This window comes from Watersipora subatra, chromosome 1 (genome assembly GCF_963576615.1).
Source record: "Watersipora subatra chromosome 1, tzWatSuba1.1, whole genome shotgun sequence".
NCBI classification, from domain to species: Eukaryota; Metazoa; Bryozoa; class Gymnolaemata; order Cheilostomatida; family Watersiporidae; genus Watersipora; species Watersipora subatra.
The window spans coordinates 62,362,838-62,381,955 of NC_088708.1; the positions used below are offsets into that span (position 1 = coordinate 62,362,838).

General features: G+C 35.4%; 1 protein-coding gene across 1 annotated transcript; it reads right to left on the reverse strand.

Moving 5' to 3' along the window:
- Nucleotides 1-1,358: 1,358 nt before the first annotated feature.
- LOC137390051 (arylsulfatase B-like) lies at nt 1,359-19,068 on the reverse strand. The gene is made up of 15 exons (XM_068076295.1): nt 18,950-19,068; nt 18,446-18,625; nt 17,754-17,944; nt 16,869-17,031; nt 16,139-16,272; nt 15,376-15,489; nt 10,889-11,042; nt 9,735-9,842; nt 8,631-8,764; nt 8,310-8,436; nt 7,807-7,986; nt 6,935-7,125; nt 3,393-3,542; nt 1,993-2,139; nt 1,359-1,499 (listed from the first exon to the last, which is right to left on the reverse strand). Exons 1-15 carry the CDS (start codon nt 19,056-19,058, stop codon nt 1,359-1,361), a joined length of 2,223 nt encoding a protein of 740 aa, XP_067932396.1. The 5' UTR covers nt 19,059-19,068.
- Nucleotides 19,069-19,118: the final 50 nt, after the last annotated feature.

The following is a 19,118-nucleotide window of genomic DNA, read 5'->3' on the forward strand; positions in this document are numbered from 1 at the left end:
TTCAGTCCATCTTGATTGCATTCAGTGCTTGTTCTGCTAACAGTGTCTATTAGGGCTTACTGTAATGTTTGACAAAAATCTTTGCTTTTGTTTTAAAGCCAATTTATCAAGTTGAAACTTGAGCTCACTTTCTAAACAAAAATTGAGATCACAAATAAAACTTTCTAACCAATTAATTGATTGATTTATAATATAGAATATAAGAACAAATACTGCCTTTAATACCCTACTATACCACAAATGCCCTTTACAGTTCTTCCGTGGAGGTTTTACAAATTAGTAGCACAATTAACAGGATTAGGAAATGATAAAATAATGCAATTCTCCATTAAACTTGATTTTCAAACAAACATGTTCCTTATGACATGACGATGCTGAGAACATCAACAGACTGTTTATTTTAAACATACTGTTTAACAATATATCACATTATTATTATTATTACTGTTATTATTATTACTGTTATTATTATTACTATTATTAATATTACTGTGATTATTTTTGTGCAGAACTTTAGACAGCATACTATTTTGCAGTCAGTCTGTCGAGTCTTTTAAGCTCTTGTAAGCGTTTTATCACTGCAAGATCATTGAGTAATTGGTAGCCTTCTCACCAATGTAAGTGAGTTTTAGCTATTGCTCAAAAGGATGGGTTGAAGGGGCATTGAATGGACAAGCATGTAAAAGAGAAGATACATTAAGTTGTTTGACTTTATTCTCACTCAAACTTCTACAGCTGCACCGGCAGACCACCCAGCAAGAATGCGAACAGGATGCAGAAGTATCCAATATTAGAACCCAAAAAGTCCGAGTTTAACTTCCTCATGAGAAAACAAGAACATTTTTTAATTGGCTATCGTACCCTGTGCAACTCTATGGTTGACAAACAGAAAAAAGACTACGACACTTAACGGCTTAGCCACCTTAGACCTTCAACCACAGCATGGTGGAGTACGGTGAAGTGATGTTAAAGCATTTACTAAATATTTATTTATGGTTTTACAAACAGTACATCAAAATTCACAAATAAAGTTACATTTATGCTAGATATACAACCCAGGATTATCAGATAGACAAATGACTAAACACCAAACAGCAGATTTATGCTCCTCCAACCAATTAATGATCTATCATGGCGTGCAAGGTTTGCTATTTCCATGGCAAACACAAACAATAAAGGCTTAGGGTACTGAATCTCCCTAATAACAGAAGGAGACTTGAAACACTGATCTGGTACATCTTCAGCAGTTTGAGTCTAACAGAGAATCCAGCATAAATGGTACTTGAAGTGACTTTGACTGATATGTTAGTTGTTAGTGTTAAAACAGTTCTCTGACATTCAGTTCAGTGTGAAAGTTCCTACTGCCACGGCTCCCAAGAGTCGCCATGTTTGCTAGGATCCGCCTCTTTTAGCTGATTGGCTGGGTGAAGGGGAGGCACTGCCCCTTGAGCATATTCGGCCAATTTACTTAGCATTACGCCCACTACTTCTGGTCTTTCCTTTAAAGCAAAAAGATTACAGTCAAGAAACCTGTATAGTCACTAACCAATTAATATTAAATGCTTTGTCAATTCGTGCCACATTAATATTTTCAACAGGTTTTGAGAATTAAACATGAAAATAAACATAAAATAGACATAAATAAAAATTTATACAAACACGGATTAGATATGGATATGCATGTGGATACAGATGAAGAACCAAATATAAGGTTCAGCAGTAATGTTAAACACTGTGGTGTGTAAAAGTGTATACATGTATACAAGTAATGTATGTATACATATACATGTACAGATGAGTATACATACATGTACAGGTGTGAGGACACATATATACTTGCACAGGTATGAATACATGTACATGTATGTGTGCACATAGATGTACAGTTGCTTGTAAAATTATAAATTCTATCACAATTGTTATAGATAACAGATAGTTTTCCTTATACATGTACACGCCATTAAATAAAATATATGGGTCAATTTTACTCACCTCTGATAAGTCATTTCGCTCATAAGGGTCAGCAGTAATGTTAAATAAAAAGATGTTTTGTAAAAAAGAGCCATCATTTAGTGAGCTAATCCTGTCTACAGCTTCATCATAAGAGCTGGTCTCTTGAACAACATCTACAAAAGAGTTCTTCATATGAATAGTGGTATAGAGCACTCTAAGTAGAACAATAGACAATATGGCTGCTTTATCTAAACTCAGTAAACTCTTAGTCTAAGCTCCATAAATCCATAGAGTACCCATAAGAAGAGAAAGCACAAGGTAATATGGCTGTTTTATCTAAACTCAGTAAAATTCATAGTCTAAGCTCCATAAATCCATAAAGTACCTATAAGAAGAGAAAGCATAAGGCAATATGGCTGCTTTATCTAAACTCAGTAAAATTCATAAAAGTTTAAAATAGAAAAAAGTTTAAAACTTTGTTAAGGTATAAACAAAAAGCAACATCTATACAAATATAAGAATTGACAGAGGCAGTTAATTTTTTGTGCATTCATGTCAAGGCTCAGGAGCAGCAAAATACGGCAGCAAAAGTAATATAGTAGGTAATGAAATGCAAAAACCTAAAATCCTTTAATAAGAAGGCTAATTTATAGCGCAAGGAATTTTGTTTTTATTTTACTATTTTAATAGTTTTGATGAGATATGTCATAAAGATATCAATGCGCTCATATTGTTCTTGTTGATAAACTTTGTGTCCCTGCTGTATCTGCCATGTTTTTGACAGAAATCCTAACTAAGATATGGGCTTGGTTTATATTTAACCACAGAAAGGCATGCATGCGACAGGACAACGTGTGATACGTGATGTTAGAAATACTAGTACAATTATAGATGCCCATATGCCATGTATAATAACTTAAGCATAGTTGTTCGTGATGCAGCAAGGAATATAACGGAATATCTGAGTTCAACTCCCATGAGAAGAAATTTTTTTCCTAACACTCTGAGCATGGTTTCAGACATGCGGACAGACAGCCAGAAATAGCTCTTATCATTGTGAAGATTATAGTAACGACATCTTGATCAGGTCTATTTGTTTGCCAGACAAATTTGGGTATATTGAGTAGCTTACAGTTGTAATCCTGTATTCACTCACTACCAAGATCATAACCCAAATTTCTTGCATGCTTCTTTTTTTCTTTAAACTAGAGCAAGATTCTATCTAGCCTAAGAACCTATCAGTACAGGGGTGTCAAATATTTCTATCCCTACAAATGCCCCTTACATTATGTTTTATCTTTAAGTATCTTTTATCTAACCTCTTCAAAGCCACCGGGAATGTGTTTACCCTGCCTGGCTGGTTATCAGAGCAATGACAGAGCAAGCATTGAAAATAAAGCTGCACTAATAAACATATCAGACATACATTTGTTAGAGACTGGTGTGTACCATCCTCCAGCCAATGGTGCACCTGTGACAATCTTGTAGTCACCAACCCTTAGAGCTGCCTGCAGGCGATTGTCGAAAGGTGAATTCTTTCTTTTGAATCCATAGCTTGGCATGAGAGGGTCATAATTATGCAGCAGTTCCTAAAATATTCAAATTATTCCATAACTCATAATATATTTGTATAGAGACACATTGAGCTACAATGCAGTGGATATGCACATTATAAATATAAGGATAGTTTATGTAGGTAAAGGGAAGTTTTTGTAATGCATTGTGGGTGTGATGAACTACCTGAAGTTATGCAGTCTACAAGTGTTAGATTTGAAAGCGACTGTGTACTATCTAAGACATAAAGTAAAAGTTCAATGTCAATTTTTATTATTCAGGAACACAATGTCAACAGAATATATGACCTATCGGCTCAAAAAATGTAACAGAGATAAGTAAAAATCCAACTCGACTGGTCCTTCTCAGCAAAACTAAGCTAGATTAAAATATGTTGGCAGAATAGCTCATTCACAATTTAGTGCATAAACAGTTTTGTCTAGGCATAGAGATAATCTCAACAACTCATGTCATTTCCTTTACATAAGAATGAGTAGTTGAATCATAGTCAATCGCGGGACAAATAGATTACACTCCAATGTTTATTTGGAACGTGTGGAAGAATATGGTGTGCAGCATCTTTATTGCATGTACTTGGTTTCTGCACTTGCTGCTTTATAGCTTGGTTTTGTTTGGGTGCAATCATTCAAAAAATAATACCCTGTATTGAAGACAAGTTCTAAGCGTCATCGTTTTTAGTTTATCTATAAACAACGGTAACTTGCCTAAATCTGGCAATGATCAAATTAAAATTAAATACATAAATAAACCTGCATGTACATACATAAACCTCTCTGAAGGGGCTCCAAAGGTTTTCTTAAATATTCTGACTAGCCGAATGCCTGGCATTGCACGGGTAGTAAAAAACAGCTTATAAACAGTTGCAGGTAATGTGGTTGCCTGCCACTCAACATTAGCCTGGCACATTGCCACTGGCTAATTTGAGTAAGCTAGTAAACTTACTAATAAGAGTCGTGAGAGCAAGCTTTAGTGATGTTGATAGCACTATATATTTCAACCCTAATAACCTTTATGGTATTTCAAGCCTGATAACGACTCATATCGCCCAGCTAATCCATTGCATATTGCGTAGCTTAATTAGTTAGATAATTACCTAGTGATCGAAATGTTCTGAGATCAAATCCTCTGCAATACAGATTTTTCATCGCTAGATACTAATTGCTATATTTAGGCAAGCCGAAGAACAGATGACAAACTTTGAGATTGATATATATGTAGATTTTAGCCATACTTGACCCCGCTAGCTCTTCCTTGGTGAATGTTTTAGAAAGTTCATTAGCTTTTAATTTTCATTTTCCTTCATAAAGAACCTCGCGTGATTAAACCGTCATATCAACAGCCTTAAATTTCAACTATCTAGAACTTCGTAAAAGTGCTGAAAACCGTCTTTGGTTTTCACTCTAGCCCAGACCTTGACCATGGACTGCTGTAACTTATAGCTTATGGATTGCTTCAGTCAGCTCATTTTTTGTCATCCCATTTAATGCCACCAAAATTTCCTGTCTAATCACTTCACATCTAAATAAAGAACAATTCGTTAAAAATGAACATCTGGAAAGTAGCCTACTGTTATTGAAAACCTTTACTGTTTGTTCGCTCTGAAGTTAACTAGCTTGTATAAAAGATTGAGTTATGCTGTGTTTCAATTCTTCAGAAAATATAGATTAGCAGAATAGATTCATTTGTGGTGTTCAATTTAAGTGAAATTCATTTCGTCATGCAAAAACGTTTTAGAGTCAATTTAAGATGAAGTCACGACTTGCATTTGTTGATACAGAGATGTAGTAACGGATATCCTAAAGGATTTTAGATTTAAGTTGTTTTAAGTAAGATCTGTAGTGTTTAGACTTTATTTTAACCATCAGCCGTGCTATGTACCTACCATGGTAGCTATGTACCTACCATGGTAGCTATGTACCTACCATGCTATGTACCTACCATGGTTAGATCAACTAGAGTTATAATGCACTGCACCTTTCTTTAGAGTAAAAGAACTGACCAGATTGTAAGATAAACTCAGCACCCTAAAGTAGGGTGTCAAGAAATTAGCGATCAAATGTAGTCAGTGATTGACAGATTAATGAGAAAATGATATTATTTTAACGGCAGCATGATTCGTTACCCATAAATTGCAAAAAAATGCTGATAATTTGTAACAATAGTTGATAAACTCTATAGTGAATAGCAACAAGTAATGTTAATATTCTTATCATATGTTATCATGGTTAAAACTTTTTACAACAACTCGTTACGCCTGTGTCAGTCTAGGAATATTAATCTAAGGTGAAAACAACGTAAACATCGATTATGCTGATCAGTCTATGAATATTGGTAAATAGCGGGTGATGTGTATAGTGGAAGTTACTTCATATTTTGTTTATACTTGTTAACTTTTGATGCGCTGCATAGTAATTTAGTTGAGTGTTTGTTGCTACAGTCTCTACAGCAATCACTTTCACTTTCGTTGTATCATACTATTTCAGTAATCACAAAAACATTCATAAGATGTTCAGGGCCAGCTGTTTTTAGCTATCTAATGTACATTTTATATCTAGCACTGTTTCAGGTTCGCTACAAGCGATATTATTATCTCTGCTCAAACTAACAAGCTAAGCTTTTCATCAAAATCTGTGAGATTATTGATGACTTCAGCTAATATAAGCAGTTTATAGTCAAACAAAGTTTATTAACTAGTTTGTGAGGATCACTTGAGAGTGTGCAAGTTTTTAAGTTTTCAACATAAGGAACATCCGAATTAACAGTAAGTTTATTTTTTCTACTTTAACTACATGTAATTTTGAACTTTTTTAATGACTTTTGGCATACATGCTAAAGTGAGCCTAATTGTTATTTTCCAGCAACAACTAGTTATCTATCACAACTGCTAATATATCTCACCTACTTAAACTGGGGCAAGCTGTACTAGCATTTGGAGCAGATCTCTCAACTATTGTGAGTGTTGGTACCGTACATGTATGTTCAATTCAACTAATGCATTTGCCTGTCTTTTGTTTTTACTATCACGCTGTATATTTTTTCTTAACATTTGTGCACATCATTTTTTTGTTTATAAATCGCATGATTTAATGTATACAAGGCACAATTAAATGAATAAAGCAAATCTCAACTGATGAGAACACATATTCATTGTCGCCATCCATACGTTCCAAACCAGATACTAGAACAAGCACATCTAGTCATTTTGGAAAACCTTTGACTTAGTTTCAAAAAGTACAATGTTCCCGTAAGGTCAATTGAGGTTACACTGAGGTCAATGTTTACATAACTAAAAAAGTCAAAAATGCTTATTAGAACAAAGATTTACACATCAGGTGTCTTTTAATGTCTACCTTTGGGAAATATATAGATTACTTTAACCCAAAAGTAAGTTAATGGGTTTCCTAACCTTTCTCGGGCTATGCCCTGTGCCGGTTATGGCAGCCCATTGATCGTATCCATCCAGTGTTAAATTTGCTGTTGAAACACCAGCTAAGCCAAGTATTGTTGGATACCAGTCTGAAATGTGGATCCACTCTTTGTTGCGCTCTTCTTGCTTTTCCACCAATGGTCCAGAGACAAAACCTGCCACGCGTACACCTGGAAAAGGAGAAGAAGCATTTAGTAGAAGAAATAGTTGTGACAGCACATGATAGCATAAACAGTAGACAAACCCACTTTAGTAATAGAGGAATAGCATGAAGACAGTAAACTAGGCAGCAAACAAGAAACAAAAATAATTGGAAGATTTTTCTCAGACCTTACTGATGAAGGGCTAATCTCGGAAGCTAGTTCTCTAAAAGTCAATGTGATACACTTTTTTAGCAAAGCTTGTTGCGTCTTTGCATGTACCTGCTGTGTAAAAGATCAACATGACAAAATTGTTACTTCAGCACAAATAAAAATTACCATTACTAATGCTTGCAATTTTTCTTGAGAATATTTTTAGCAGTATATCAGATTCTGCTACTAACAGCAAAAATACTGGGAGAGAAGTGTTTTGGCAACTTGGTGTACGGTTTAATTAAAGCATTGTTTATTAGCAACTATTATCATAGAAATATAATAATAATAATGAATATAATACTAATATGAAATGCTCTTATATTAGTCATGTTATGGAAAATGTTCACCCTGCATAGTACATCGGTGAATATAGATGTTGATGTCTGGCAAAGGCATAAACCTAAGCACACTTGTAAAAATAATTTATTTACACATACGTGTATATAGCTTAGCTCTGTTGCTAGAAAAGTTGTGGTTGAGGTGCATGCTACTCACCACCCTCAAATAGAGTGCCTTTGTTCCCTCTCAATGGATAATTACAACCGACACCTCCCATTGCCTGGGTGTTGCCTCCGTTATCACTAGAGAATATGAAGATGGTGTTATCCCACATTCCTGCTTCTTTTAGTGCCTCTGTCACATTGCTGATAGCTTCATCAAGAACTGACACCTGCCCTAAAAGTAACCATTTAACAATATGACATGTGATGCAGGTTCTCTAGTCTTTTGGTGTAGGTATTAAATTAAAAAATGCAGGCTATTTGCTACCATGGTGGCTTTTCAATTATGCCACAATCAGCTGATCGGATGTTGTTGCAAAAGTAACAGATAACTGTGGCGGAAAGGCAGGTGCCTCTTCCCAGAGCTAATAATTGATCGTAAGACATTTGTTGATTTTATGTATTATTTTTGATATGATTTATTAAAATTGCGATAAAGTGAAGCCATGTCAGGTTTTTCACGCTGTACCCATAAATGATAAACTATGTAAAACCAACCTGCTAAGATGCGTCGCTGCTCATTCTCAATTGCCTCATATTGGTTCTCATACTGAGCAGGCACCTGCTGAGGCTGATGTACATTCTGGTATGCCAAATACATAAACATGGGAGACGACTTCTTGCTCTACAATCAAATCTGACCAGTAAGAGGTAAAGGAGATGCTGAGTCATTGTCTGGTAGTAGTCCTAGTATATGGAGTTCTATTGCAAAAATATAGGCAGTTCATGCAAATGTTTCAGTTTCACATTAATATTTAGCAGCTGTTAGAAAAACTACAGCTTGTTTTATAGCCTTATTTGAGACTTTTACTCATTTACCTGCAACTGAATCAATCGCATAGCTTCCTCGGTAAACACATGAGCAGAGTAGGTGTTGTTTTTTCCTATGTCTTTAGTTGTGCCATTATGCAAGTCAAGGCCACAGTAGGATTGTGGAAATGGCTGTGCACATCCTGCATTTTATATTAAAGATAATGGTAATTTTACATCAGATATAAACACATGTTCTTAGTTTTCTAGCTTTGCTTATTAACTTGTGCAAGGCATATCATATGCTAAAGAGTGTACTGGGAATACAGCAAACTCACTTATACAGTATATTAACTGATGTTATTTTAACTTATATAGAATACCATATAGCATCCAGGGATCACAGCATACTCCCATATACAGTATATTACCTAGTGTTATGTGAACTTGTACAACATACCGTATAGCATACAGGGATCACAGCATACTAACATATACAGTATATAAACAGTAAATTAACTGGCATTATGTTAAATCGTATAGAATTCCATGTAGCATATAAAAATCACAGTATACTCACATATACATATTATTAACTGATGTTATGTTAACTTGCACAAGATATCATATAGTATACTGACTATATACTGAGATGATTGAGCACTTGGATTTTTGGAATATCAGCTGTGACTATGTTAGCTTATATATCTACCATGAAATATAGTAATATATACAGAGTGCTATTATTTTATCATTAGCAGTCATGAAGTCAGAACTATAAAGAATACCAACTCATACTCAGTTTAATTCTCTACAAATTGGTGTAAGTTTTACGCTATAGTAAAGTTCTAAAGCATATATATGCTATTTACTTTAACTATAAACTGATATGTCCTTCTTGTTTACAGTTTACCAACTCCAAGCATACTGAAGCTTTTAGGAAATTTTTAGAGTGATAAATTGAAAAACTGTTAAAATCACAACACACTTATGTTTACAGCATATTGCTGGTGCTATCTGGTACTATGCTCTGGTCTATTTGGTGCTATGGTACTATCTGCTGTTGTCTTGCAACGCTCACAGTATTAGAATACAAACACTAAACATACGTAGAAAGATACATATACTTATAGAGATTGTAACAAATAAAATGTAACCAAATCAACAGCATACTTCGGTGGCTGAAGTAATCTTCCATGCCATGATAGTAGCCATAGAATGTGTCAAAACCTCTGTTTACAGGTAAGTATTCTTTCTTGTACATGCCCAAGTGCCATTTACCTGTCAGCATTATAAAAGGAATTTCTATACAGAAACAAAACCTGAAACAAATGAAATACAAAGTAAGCAATTCTCTTGGCTCTGACCGACAGACAGACACTAGTCAAGTAAGCATAAAGTACCTGCTTCAATGAACTACCCCAAAAGTTCTAAGAATAGTTTAATGACAAACTCTGTGGCTACTGTTGTTCAATTACATGCAATAAGGAGATTGTACTGCTTTAGGCTGTTGGTTAAAAGGTGAGGAGATTTCTACTATATGAATTACCCATGAAAAAAAGTTTAAATGGGAGCATCAATACTCTGATTGTCTAGTTTCTCACATATTCTATGAGTAAAGGCTGATCACTTTGACTCAAGCTCAGACTATGTTTAACATAAATATGTCAGTTGCTGCTAAAGAGTTGCTGCTATTTAGAAATACTTGGAGACAATCTACAGTTATACAATTGTACTGTATAACTGTTGTACACATGAAAAAATAACTACAAGTCCTACAACTGTAGCAGTACACCCTACTGTACAACTGTCATATAGTAGGTTGTACTGCTACCGTTGTAGCAGTACAACCTACAGTTATCATATGTAATAAATCGATAAATGATGCAGGTTATACATGTAGAAGAGTTAATTGTCTACCAAGCATGTGGGTGTCATAGCCAGCCTCTTTGAGTTTTTCTGGCAGCGTTGGCATCTCAAGAGGCATACCGTAAGGAGCACCAGGTTGAATTACTCCATGCTGAAGACCAGTATGAATGGGTAATCGTCCTTTTAAGAGAAATGCATGCCATTAATAAGTTTAGTCCAACTATACTAATCTATGAGAGTCAGACAACTGCTAAGGCTCTTCAGTAATGTCACAAGTGACTAAAAATTTGTTTGCATGATATAATATATATAAGATATACTTCTTCGAACTCAAATCTAGATATTCTAGTGAGACAGTCTTTAGAAGAGTACAAAGTATAGATCTAGTTCAGAACTAAACATCGATAGGGTGAAGTTGTCATAAAAAAACTTAATCTCGTCAAGGTTGATTCACTTACCAGCAAGCAGGGCACTCCTTGAAGGGGTGCAAAGAGGCTGCACATAGTAGTTGTCTAAGGTGACGCCTTCACTGGCCAGTTTATCTAAAACTGGAGTCTTGATTTGTCCTCCTCCGCCATTGTAACCTATGTCAGCGAATCCTAAGTCATCTGCCAAGACAAAGACAATGTTAGGTTTGTTTGGAGCCAACGCAGCAAAAACTGAATTAAACTCCAGCAATGCTAAAGCATAGAGAGTGAACACTTTGCATGACATCATCTCTCTCCCTCTACTGTGAATGTTCGCTGAAGCCAGTCAGAGTGAATTTAGCTTATCAGTTTTGTTCTAAGTGTAGTATCATAGCTTTGAGCACGCATGGATTTTTTGCTACCTGTCGTTGTTCCCATGGCTATCACAGCTTCTATTATTTCAGGTTGATTTAGTCTGTTTGATTTAGTCTCGGTGTTTATAATTTACAAGCAGATAGGTAATTGTAGTCTTTTTTATAAATGCTTTGTTGCTCTGACTTTTACTAAAAACTGTTTGGATTACAAAATTTGACTAAGTTTTTACTCTCATTGCTGCAAAAATCATAGCATTCTATTTTTATGAGACATGTTACAAACATCACAGTGAATTAATTTTTCAACACTTACAAATTCAGATTTATTAATAATCGTATTTATTTCTGGGTGAACAACTTTCTAAACACAAGGCAAGATTGTCCATTCACAAACAAATAAACATCTCTGCAAACACAAAGCATGATTGCACACCTACAAACAAATAATCACTCTGTACACACAATGTATGATTGTACACCCACAACCAAGTGAACGCTCTGTAAACGCAAGGCATGATTGCACTTCTTTCTTTCACAACTTAGCAACTAGCTATGGTTAGACTGACTATTTTTTCAAACATCCAAAATAAAAAATTTTGACATCTGAATCGTGCATATTGAAAATAAATAACTTGAGTAATAATAGAATGAATGTAATATAATATAATATAATTGTACTCGTTAATTTATGAATGTTTTTAGTCGTGAAATAAAAACAATCAGCTATTTATAGAGCCAGAAAACAAAGCTTTTTCAGAACTGACCGATGCTCATGTTGGGGTAAGTTAGAGGAACACACAAAGCTGACCAATGTCGATGTTTGTCGGTAATTTAGAGGAATGATAATAATGCGGCTCTTGTGGAGCTGACATGTCATGAAGTAACCCGTGGTAACAATGTATTCTGTATGCCATGATATATGTATGCCATGACTTATGTATGCCATGATATCTGTATGCCATGATATATGTATGCTATGACATCTGTATGTCATGGTATCTGTATGCCATGGTATCTGTATGACATGATATCTGTATGCTATGACATCTGTATGTCATGGTATCTGTATGCCATGATATATGTATGCCATGATATCTGTATGCTATGACATCTGTATGTCATGGTATCTGTATGCCATGATATATGTATGCCATGACATGGCTTTATCAAAGTTTTTCTTTGGGCAGAAGTCAAACTATTGACCTTGTTTAGAAGAAGGTACATTTGAACTACCTACATGTATGAGGTGAGCACAAGGCTATGTATATGATGTTAATATTTCAATTGCATACTCATCACGATTGTAAAAGAATTACATTAATTTTTGATGCTAATGAAGCAGATGATATCAGCTGATAATCAGGTGGCAAAGGTCATCATTGGAAGTGAGTGGTTAGGAGTGTGTTTCTCTCCCTTCATGGAAATCGTGGCCTAGAATATTTATAGGCTATGAAAACCAGCTGCTTGCTACATAAAATTAAGTTCATCTAAAGCTAAAGGTCTTTTAGAGTAAGCTTTGTGCTATCCTCTAATCGATAGAATAGTTATCATATTAGTTGTATATCATTGAAGTGGGCAAGTAAAGGACAACTCCAACTTTACGGATGCATTATGAAATATCTCAATTAAATAATAAATACTTATTACTGCATATTCAGGGAGCAATTCTGAGGATAAGATCACATGATACCCAGTGCGTCAAGCCATGTCTGAAGACAGAGAATTTAATTTAGTTGGTGCTGGCCGTCTCCCTGGTGTGCACTGCTTCAGCTAAATGGGTGGTCAACCTTGTGACCTATATGTAAAAATAGATAGCACATTTCATACCCATGTTTTAGGATTCATGGCCTCTGAAAATGATTTAGGTAGCATTAAAAAAGCAAAGTAAGGTAGCATTGCGTTGTTGTTCAAGTTGACACAATGAGTTGATGACAAATTAAGCCAGTCAGATATCCTTACAAATGCAACATCTGCAGCACATCTGTGTTACTGTGTGTAGTGTGTACTGCCTAGAGTATTCCCAGCCAACAAACCAGTGAGGTGTATTATAGGGTATAGGGTAGATGTCAGTGTAAACCATTGGTACAGAAAAGACCTGTACCATTGGTCTAGATCTGTTGGTAGATGGAATAGTGTGCCATATAACCACGGTTCCTAGTAAATTGCAAAGTAATTTTAATCTATTTTGGTGATCATCCTTGAATAACAACAATAATTAAAATAATAATAATACTCCTTAAAAATGTCCGGTCCATCCCAGCCTAATGAAACTAGGTGCATGACAAAAACAACACCAGCTCAGGCTGTGATAAGACCGATAGTAATAATAATAATTATTATTATTATAAAGTTTTTCTTCACAGTCGTGTGGTGGTAGGTGACTGGTTTTAGTCCATGCTGAGTCCGGGTCTTAACAAAAGGCCAGAGGATCCAACATCTTCCTCAACTCCGCTAAGAGAGGACCTTCCTCAATATGTGAGCCGTTCGTAAGATGGCTGTCTTCTGTATAGTCTCAAAAGATATGTTCACTCCCACCTCTGTCAGGTATGCTATATGCCTCATTGGTATTGTTCCGAGTGCACCACTTACTACTGGCATCACTTCGGTTTTCATCTTCCACAGTCTGTTTATCTCGAACCCAAGCTCGTTGTACTTACCAATATTTTCATCTTCCTTCTGTACGACTTTTGTGTCTCCAGGTATTGCTATGTCTATGACCTGACACTGTTTGGTTTCCTTGTTTATTAGTATCAGGTCTAGTCTTCTAGCTTCAATAATCTTGTCTGTCTGCACATTGAAGTCCCATAGCAGCTTGACTTTCTCATTCTCCAATACAGCTTCTGCACGGTGGTCGTACATTTTTCTGTGTGGGGCAACTCATGTTTCTTGCATATGCTCTAGTGCACTGCACTTGCCACTTTGTCATGCCACCCTTTATATTCTGTCTGTGCAATCTTACTGCATTCGCTGACTATGTGGGACACTGTTTCATCTTTCTGCTCGCACAATCTGCATTCCGGATCGTTTGTTGACTTTTCTATGTTGGCCTTCCTATAGTTGCTTCTTGATGCTTGACCCTGGGCAGCAATGATCAGGCTTTCAGTCTCTCATTTGAGACATCCCCTTTTTATATTAATAATAATTATTATTATTATGATTATTATTATTATAATACACTTCTATTCATCCTGTGACTGTGAATAAACTGTTCGTGTCTGATTGAACTGACCTCTGTACCAAATACAATTGAAAGGCTGACTTTTTTTGCTCCTATTGAGAGAAAATCTAAATGGCCCCAACTTTAATTTTGTATATGGTTTAAGGTTATGCTGTTTATGACTAAATTCGTTAGCAGTCTGAATATATGACCATAATTTTGGCACCTCATAAATAAACCAAGCCTGTTTCCAATCATTTGGTAGTGTCCCAACCTTCAAGACACTGGCAATCATGTTTTCAGAATAAATCTGCAGTCTTGTTGTTCACCCCCTTCAGCCTTGAAATTAGTTGATACTCATTGTTTGATGTCCAAAATTGTTAATAATTTAATTTAATAAATAACGATTTTGATTTGATGTTGATAAATATAGCCTTAGTAGCTTGTTGATCTATATAGCCTTAGTAGCTTGTTGGTCTATATAGCCTTAGTAGCTTGTTGATCTATATAGCCTTAGTAGCTTGTTGTTCTTTACAGCTGTGGAAATTTGCGGATATGAAATGGCACTTGTCTTTATCAAGAAATATTAAAGCAATCACCAAATATTTATTTGTGGTTTTAGAAGCAGTACATAAAAATTCACAAATAAAGTTTCATTTATGCTAGATATATAATCAAGGATAATCAGATGGGCAAATGACTAAATGACAAACAGTAGATTTATGCTGCTCCAGCCAATTAATGTTCAACCACGATAAACAAGGTTTGCTATTTCTATGACAAACATACAAACAATAAAGGTTTAGGGTACTGAATCTTTCTGATAACAGAAGGAGACTTGAGACACTGATCAGGTACATCTTCAGCAGTTTGAGTCTAACAAAGAATCCAGTAAAAATGCAACTTATAGTGACTTTGACTGATACATTAGTCATTAGTGTTAGAATAGTTCTCTGACAATCAGTTCAGTGTGAGAGTTCCTACTGCCACGGCTCCCAAGAGTCGCCATGTTTGCTAGGGTCCGCCTCCTTTAGCTGATTGGCTGGGTTAAGGGGAGGTACTGCTCCTTGAGCATATTCCGCCAATTTACTTAGCATTACGTCCACTACTTCTGGTCTTTCCTGTAAACCAAAGATGCACTAGTAAAGCCACAGACAGATTGATATAAAAACCGTTATTCATATGAATTCTGGAGAACTATTTGGATGCTGTGACAGTAGCTGTAAGAGCAGATGCAATCTAAGTATAACTTCATATACTAACCATAAAAAAGCTGTGAATACCCAATAAGTGCAGCTATAATTGGATATATTGTGGTTGTTTCTTTGATCATCAACTAGACTTGGTTACTCATACCGGAGAGTTATTGGGGGTCGCTATATAGCCTGACTTACCACATAGATTAGCCTGCATTTATATACTATGTTCAAAGCAGTATATTCTATTTACTAACAACATTCCTGAATATGATACTTAAACCTGTATAAACTTAGATACAGTTAGAAGTACACATACATGTACAGGTATGAGTACACATGCATATACATGTATAATGTCCACGTAAGTGTACATTATACATGTATATGTATAATTGTACATGTATACTGTACACATAAGTGTACAGTATACATGTATATTTTTTACAAGCTACACATAAGTGTACAGTAGCTTGTAAAAATATAAGTTTTGATACAATTGTTATATACGGTAAAACTGATAATTATCTTTATGCATGTCATTAGATGAAATATGTGGGTCAACTTTACTTACCTCTGATAAGTCGTTTCGCTCATAAGGGTCAGCAGTAATGTTAAATAGAAAGATGTTTTGTAGAAAAGAGCCATCATTTAGTGAGCTAATCCTGTCTACAGCTTCATCATAAGAGCTGGTCTCTTGAAGAACATCTACAAAAGAGTTCTTCATATGAACAGTAGTGCTGAGCAGTCCAAGTAGAACAATAGACAGTATGGCTGCTGTATCTAAACTCGTAATGCAAGCTGACATGCAACAATATTTGATGAGTACTTAGAATATGATTTGATCCTGCCAGCTCAGAACCTATTTGCTCTAGTAAATTATGATATGACTTACATGTAGTTCAATATTGCTTAAAGAAATTTTTAAAAAATTCTACTTCTATACGTAATTTTAGCAGCTCGTGTCACTTCCTTGTTGAGTACAAAACAACAAATTGTTAGATGAATAAGAAAAGAGTATAAATTTTATCAAGTTATTTACACCTGCCAGCGGGTGTCAGATACACTGAAGTTGAATGAGTGCCATATTTTATGATTGTTTAATGCATTATAGTTTTCTATACACATGTTTATATATTGTCACACAGCTATCCGACTGAAATCTTTATTTTCTTATAATTAGCCTTTTTTTATTTTCTTCTCAAAGTCATCACAGTTATAGATGCATTCATTCAAACTGGTCGACTATGAACATAATAATGGCATTATTAAAAGCTGATAAAAATATGACGCAACTGACATACATTTGCTAGTGACTGGTTTGTACCATCCATCAGCTAGTGGAACACCTGTGATGATCTTATAGTCACCAACCCTCAGCGCCGCCTGCTGTCGATTGTCGAAAGGTGAATTCCTTCTTCTGAATCCATAGCTTGGCATGAGTGGGTCATAATTATGCAGCAGCTCCTAAAAGATTCAAACTAATCCATAACCCATAGCATGTTTGTACCAACATAGCAAAAGCTTCAGAAGTCACGGATTCTACTTCTTTGTTAGTAAAAAAGATAATAGCAGAAGTTTGTATTCATTCTTGTTTTTTGTGTACAAGATCAATGTAAATGTTATGAACTCTACCATCATCTTTTTATTCAGATATGACATATAATACCTTCCACTAGTTAGTTTTTAATATAAAGTTAGCCATCAGCTTGGAAATTTCCAATTAGTTCATTTTAGCGCTTGCTGTAAAGTTTCTAGTAGGAGAGTTGAGCACTGTTCCGCTTTGTTGTACTCTAACATATTCTAACATATTCGACACATGTTTTCTTCGTAGTTAGCAATTTAATCGGATGTTAAAATAATATCAGCTCTCTAAATTTTTTATTACTGAAACAAACTGTTAATCCGTTCAGCTGTTTTCAGCTATCTACATTTTATATCTACAACCACTAGTCATTTTATAATCCAGTTGACTTGGTCTTCAAAAATCTACAATGTTCCTATAAGATCAACTGAAGTTACACTGAGGTCAGTGTTTACCTAATTAGAAAGGTCAATAATGTTTATTAAAACAAAAAGCTAATGACATATGGAAGCAAGGAGTTACACATCAGGTGTCTTTTAATGACTGCCTTTGGGAAAATATACAGAATACTTTAACCCAAAATCAAGTTAATGGGTTTTCTAACCTTTCTCGGGCTATGCCCTGTGCCGGTAATGGCTGCCCATTGATCATATCCATCCAGTGTTAAATTTGCTGTTGAAACACCAGCTAAGCCAAGTATTGTCGGATACCAGTCTGAAATGTGTATCCATTCTTTGTTGCGCTCTTCTTGCTTTTCAACCAATGGTCCAGAGACAAAACCTGCCACACGTATGCCTGGAAAAGGAGAAGCAGCGTTCAGTAGAAGACATGAGTCATAGCAGCACATGACAACATATCTGATGACCTATATTATTGTTAAAATACAGTAACAGCAAGGTAAGGTGGAACAAAGGTAAAAGAAAGTGTGTTCTATTTACCTGCATAGCGCGATTACAAAGTAAACTGGGACTGTATCAGAGTTGTTCTTCAGGGAAATTATTTGTATGTATTGCTTGGTTTAATCAGTTTCTACACCAAGCAATTGATCTATTTTTTAATTTATTATAAAGTTGTTCTTTTTATAATAACTATTATCATGTTAATTATATATCAATATAAAATACTCATAATTTTTTTACAGCAAATACTTTCTTTGTCCGCCATTTTAGTAAAAAATAGACTTTTGTGTTAACGCAAGGGCGTAAACCTGAGAACGCCAATCAAATTAAATTCTTTATACACGTTTAGCGTAGCTCTGTTACTGAAAGAGTTATGAGAAAGGAGCATTCTACTCACCCCCCTCAAATAGAGTGCCTTTGTTTCCTCTCAATGGATAATTACAACCGACGCCTCCCAGTGCTTGACTGTTGCCTCCGTTATCACTAGAGAATATGAAGATGGTGTTATCCCACATTCCTGCTTCTTTTAGTGCCTCTGTCACATTACTGATAGCTTCATCAAGAACTGACACCTGCCCTAAAAGTAACAATTTAACAATATGACATGCGATGCTGGTGTTCTAGTCTTTTGGTGAGGGTGGTAAATCAAAACCACGTTTCAGTCATTTACCAGGATAGTATCTTTCAAGTCATACCACCAAGAGCTGACCGGATGTCATCGGAAGCATAACAAATAAGTGTGACGGAAAGGCAGGTGCATCTTCTCAGAACAGATAATCAACCAGAAAGTATTTGTTGATTATATATAATATTTTTTATCAGATGTATTGAAATTATGATGCAATGATATTACGGGATTTTTATCATCTGTAGCCATTGTAAATGATAGACTGAAACCAACCTGCTAAGATGCGTCGCTGCTCATTCTCAATTGACTCATATTGGTTTTCATACTTAGCAGGCACCTGCTGAGGCTGATGTACATTCTGGTATGCCAAATACATAAACATGGGAGACGACTTCTTGCTCTACAATCAAAGCTGACCAGTAAGAAGTAAAGGAGAGGCTGA